The sequence below is a fragment of the Arachis ipaensis genome, chromosome B05 (genome assembly GCF_000816755.2).
Source record: "Arachis ipaensis cultivar K30076 chromosome B05, Araip1.1, whole genome shotgun sequence".
Taxonomy (NCBI): Eukaryota; Viridiplantae; Streptophyta; class Magnoliopsida; order Fabales; family Fabaceae; genus Arachis; species Arachis ipaensis.
The window spans coordinates 14710668-14716456 of NC_029789.2; the positions used below are offsets into that span (position 1 = coordinate 14710668).

The 5789-nt window shown below is 31.6% G+C and overlaps 1 protein-coding gene across 4 annotated transcripts; it reads right to left on the reverse strand.

Moving 5' to 3' along the window:
* On the reverse strand, positions 1880 to 4738 carry LOC107643042 (bifunctional adenosine 5'-phosphosulfate phosphorylase/adenylylsulfatase HINT4). Of its 4 annotated transcripts, none has more exons than XM_021123117.1 (6): positions 4360 to 4738; positions 4246 to 4283; positions 4092 to 4168; positions 3947 to 4013; positions 3200 to 3277; positions 1880 to 3112 (listed from the first exon to the last, which is right to left on the reverse strand). In XM_021123117.1, exons 1-6 carry the CDS (start codon positions 4435 to 4437, stop codon positions 3028 to 3030), a joined length of 423 nt encoding a protein of 140 aa, XP_020978776.1. In that variant the 5' UTR covers positions 4438 to 4738; the 3' UTR covers positions 1880 to 3027. The 4 variants fall into 4 exon arrangements, with proteins under 4 accessions (XP_020978776.1, XP_020978775.1, XP_016202064.1 ...); XM_021123116.1 differs by having other exon boundaries at positions 4246 to 4292; positions 4360 to 4733; XM_016346578.2 differs by having other exon boundaries at positions 1880 to 3109; positions 4360 to 4731.

Sequence of the window (5789 nt, forward strand, 5' to 3'; positions counted from 1 at the left end):
ATCATATCATTGAAAGCGAGGTATCATTCACAAGGAATAAATTGTTCTACTAACAAGCATGAAGCATCATTAAAAACACGTATATAATATTAGTTATCGAACAAATTAAACCCGTCAAGATCATCATGGAGTGGTCTAAAGCCATTGATTGAGAGACACACCACATAATGTAACTAAAATAATAGACACCCTACACCCTCAACGCGGAGATGCAAATAATGGCTTTCTAAAATTGCTATATATGCGTCCTACCAACTTAATTGGGTCGCTTTCATTGCATTAGTGGAGGTTAGCCATTTGAGTCTAATAACATATAGTTTTCCCTTGCTTTAGTTCCTCACGCTTTGGTTCCACTAAAGCTTACGTGAGTATAATATCCATTCTTTCCTTTCATTATAGTTGGATTTGGTATCCACAGCTATTGAAATTAAAGAACTTATTATTATTTATAATTCTTGTGATGCTAATGTGGTCAACAGCAGAATAACACAACCACAAGATTGGCTGCTTTGGCCATACAGTATGAAAGACCGAAAGGCATCTAATGTTTATTGACTCATTACCTAATGGATGGAATTGGAGGGTACACCAATCCTATAAAGTAGATATCCATTGTTTGCTTCTGCCCAAAAATGTCAACTAGCATTTATAAGGGGTTAAGGAGATGAGGAATTTTTGCTACAAAGTATAGGAACTAGATTAAAAGTTTAATTTATAATGCTTCCAAGGGTAGTAGAGGACGACTAGAAAGGGATTCGGCGATGTAGGTGAATATATAGACAATTCACAAGCTTTTAAGAATCAATTATTGTGTAGGCCAATCTCGACTTAATCCAACTCATCTGGTCATTTTGGAATGGTCTTGAAGTCATTTCCCGCATTAAATAATATTGGGCCAAATCCTTTGTTTACGTAACAATAAAATATTATAATACTGCCCACAACTCATGATGTTTTAGTCACTAAATTTCCATATATTTTGGATAGTTTCGTCTCGGCGAAAGAATTTTACTAACAAGTTATACCCCTTCCCTTTTTTGTTTATTTTTCTTTTCTAGATGTTTCTATTCACAATTATTTTCTAGATGTTTCTATCACAGCTGTTGGTAATTGTTTTTTTATTATATATTATTTTGAACTCAATGACTTAAGTGGTTATCAATGTTTTGTTTCTTGTGAAACCAAAAAGCAGCATGCCCGTCCTAAATGCAATTTTATTTTAATCAGGTGGGAGCCGGGGGAGGGTGCTATTTATGAGATTTTGATTGAGCTGACTTGTTTGTTTAGCATTGCAAAGTATCTTCAAAAATATTATGGCAAGGCATTGAATAGGGAACGTGTATATTCAGTTCAACCAAGTTACCTGTGAGGCTGTGAAGGTGTATTTACTACAAAGTCTATATTCAGTTCAGCCAAGGTATCCATGAAGGCATATTTACTACAAAGTCCTCAATTTGTTACTATATATCCATGCAATGGAGTATGTTAATTGTTATTTTTGTACAGTACTCATTAGTACCACTGTCAAATGTGACTTATTTATTATTTATTAACTGATGCATTCTAACTAGAGTACATGTTATAATACTATACATTCATTACTCCACCTACTTACAAAATAGTTAACCTTAAAAATATATACCATTTCAATATGAGGAGTGTCAAGAGACCAACAGAATTTGTGATGTTTAACCATCAATTAGCCATCATCAATATTTTCAATAGTATGAAATGATATCTAATGGTGTAGAATTAATCATTTTTCTTTTGATAGTTAAATATTGGCCAGATTTCAACAAAAGTGTTGGTCTCTTATATTTTCTCCTTCAATATATAATACACACACTCATTACATGTATTTATTCATTAGATACAAATATGTTGATACAGAGAGCTGTTGTTATAATGTGAAAATGAGAGCCTGAAACAATGTTAAATTCACTGGACCTCACACAACTCAAAATTAACTCAAGAAACAAGAGTTGTCTTGGTACATATAAAAACTGTTAATCTCTAATACTCTCTTACACTTAGAAATAGACAATCACTTGAAGTGAGATTAGACCAATTGAATATGTGCAGAGTGTCTCGATAGTATTATAGGATGAGATTTAACATTGTATTAAAATTAAGTAGACCAATCAAAGAAATAATTTGGAAGATAAAAATAGTTTACACTTATAAAAGACTTATAAAATTTTAATAAAATAATTAAAAGTGGCAAACCCGCACAAGCAAATATTTATTGAGACTAATACAAAACTTCACACATTTACACTAGAATATAATTTTCATTAATTCAACCATCAGGTTATCACTATCTATCAAATTGATTATATTTGTACCACATTTAAAAAAAAAAATCAACATCAACAAGAATGTCACTAAAAAATTTATTTATATACATGTAAAAAAATATTTCTCAATTAATCCATTTTATTTACAAGATGATCTTTGGGTCCAAATGCTTTTTCCCAGCAGACAAAATATGCTGTGAATATGCTATAAGTATTACCTACTTACCTATACCGTATAAAATAATGCCTAACTGTAATGGACATCCCAAAGTTCTCCAATTCCATTAAATGAGGACTGGCTAAGTGATTTTGTTTAAGACAAAATCCACAAAGTAGTAAGTCCTTTTATTTGGAAAGGTTTATTAAAGAATTGCTGGTAAGCAAACCACTAAAACGCGTATTCTTTATCAAAGCATTGTATGCTCCCTTCTGAAAGCCGAAAAAAGTAGCCAAAGCTAGCATATTAACAACAAAGAGCATCTCAGATCTAGGGTTTTAGGGTTTAGGCAAGTGTAATCCTTTTCTTATTCATATTTATATATCATCTACTGTGATCTACAGGTCAAAGTGGAGTATAATTGTTACTACACACTTTAATGATAAAAAAATTGAACAGATGTAATTTTGAATTTGATCCTATATCTAGCATGTTTTCGAAGAGGGAAAAGCAAAATATAGCAAAAGAACAATCAAGTACTCCACGTTCATTTATATTTTTTGAGGGAATGGGCTATGGCTTTATCTTTTCCAGAAATCTCTCTGCTTCTATGAAGCCAATTGGTCCTAAAGGCATGTATTTTAGGAATCTCCATCTGCTTAAGCTCGAAAGTGGAAAAAGGTTTTAGTATCTACGCAGTGCGAGCTGCTTATGCAAAATAGTAATCAACAAGATGAAGAGATACCTGGGTGTATAGGGAAGCGCCAAACAATGGAGGTGTAAGTGGTTAACAGAATTCAGGGGAGGCTGATGAAAGCCAAATCTATCAAAAAGAAGGAAACAGAAACAATTACATGGTCATGTTTTGCTTCTTTTTTAACTACAGCAACTAACTTCAAGTCAAGTTAACCTCAACCAATGTTCATCTTGCTAGCAGCTTTTGTGATTGGCAAATCGAAGTGCTTCTTAATCTCATCATATTCCAACCCACTCTTATTTTTTTTCAATGTGGAACATAGTATAAAAGAACAAAAATGGAGATAATCATGATTTATTCCTCTTCACTTCATCTTACTTTTGAATTTACTTGTACCCAAAATCCTTAAACACATAAAAAAGGACTTGTGTTCTAAAATATTTTGAGAATATTTTTATCAACGTGTTAAAATATCGGAGACAATTTTAATAGTTTATTCACTGTAATATTAAGTATTCTTGGTGGATAATGGACAAGAAAAAAACTCTTCCTCACTGTAATATTAAGTTTTTACTAGCATATTAAAAACCGAATATGTAACTCTCTTAGGAATGGAATAATCTTGTATATGGACACACAAAAATGGGTTTATAACACAATGTGATTGATGAATACGAGTAATTCAAATTACAAGAAAGAAATACATACATTCAATCTCCCATCTATTATTACTACTGTATAACTCTTGAATGTAAATTAGACCAAATATAATAACACTAGAAGTGGTGGAAGTACCTGTGGTGGTTAGAGTGAGGTGCATCTCTAAGTAATAGCATTCTCCCAACCTCTAACATGTGAGTCACTGTTGAATAATTCATGACATATAAAATAAAGAACTTGAAATTGAAAGTGATTAGAGATTACGAGTAATCTTGTTTACCCAAAGCATAGTCTTCAGTTTTCCTTTGGAGATCATTCACAGTAGGAATGTGCTGCACAGGGATTACCAAGTAATGCCTACAAAAAAAAAAAACAAAAAGAGAATTAGTAACCTCTGAGATTTGAGATTCGAGTAATCAACAGAGGTATTGTACCTGAAAGCAGAAGGCCTAATGTCTTGGAAAGCAACAACCTTATCGTCCTGCAATTTTTTAATACTCAGATTCAATTCATAAATCACAATCCAGAGAGAGAGAGGAGAGACGTACAGAGTGAAGAAGAGTGGTGGCGGTGGATCTGGTGGCTATCTCACAGAAAACGCATGAGGAACTTGCCGCCGCCATCATTTCTTCCTGAAACTCAGCTCACTGGTTCGATTCGATTGGACTTTTGGATGCAGCTTTCATCTACTATTGTAAGACATCTGCCACGTGTCAAACAACCGCACCACTCAACGACCTCTCCTCATTGATCCATACAGGTAAACAAGAAAGAATCGTGCTCCATCAAATATTCAAATTCCATGGTCCCTCATTTGTTTGAACTTCCAGTGGCTATTGCCTATTCGCAACCGGTTCCACTGTTCATGCATCTTTCCTGCCATCTTTTTTATGTGAATAACAGGGCTAAAAGCCCAAGAAAAAACAAAATTTGGTTATAAAACTACATTTCGAGACATTTAAGAACTATTGAATTGGTTTTTGATTAAAAAAATATTTAAAAAAAAATAATAAACAAAAGTTATATTATATTTAAATAATTAAAATTTTAAACCTTAAAAACGTCTTTTGTTTTTGTTTTTTTTAAAACAAGGTATTATTAGCTTTTAGATAAAGCAAATTATTTTTCTTAAAAAATATATCCAAATATATTAAAAACTTAATAAAAATATTTTATTTTTAACAAAAAATCTTTTTTTTTGGGATCAAATAAATCGATCGAAACCACACTAAAATCCGTCGGACATCATTAAAGATAATTTGAGCTAGTTCCTCGTGAGTTGATTCACAAAGTTATGCCCTAAGTTAGTTTTGAGACTCTTCTTGGATATTTAGGCATCTCTATTTCCTTCCCTGTAAGTATGAGTACATCTTTCTGCCATGATTGATTACACATGATTTTAAAAAGAATTTCATAACTATATTCTAAGAAAAACATACTAAAAGTGTGTTGTCTTCTAAATAAAATGTCCCAATTTCCATATTTACTATCTAATAAAATCACAATTATCTAGCATATTTTAATTTGATGTCAATAATAATTAACAAAAAAAATAAAAATAAAAAGTTCATAGATACAAGTAATTGGCGTAATACTCATAAGTGAGAAACAAGTTTTCATAATCACTTAATCACATGCCTTCATAGTTTTATTTATAACTTATAAGAATTTTAAGTTGGGGAAATCATGTTAAATATTTAGTTTTAGTTTACATGCAATGCTATCATTCAATTATGTAGTAGCATATACGAAAAAGTGGTCAATTATGAATTACCATATATGAAAAATGTTAAAGTTGTGGATTTTAAGATTTGCTCTCTATTTTGCTCAAGGCTGTCGAGGGTTAGGCATAGAGTGAAGAATTGGAAAAACAATAGTGGAGGAGTGATGATAGTAGTGAGGTGAAAGTAGTTTTCTTATAGCAGTTCTTTTTATTTTATTAATTAAAAATAATTTAATACATAATTAATTGATAATA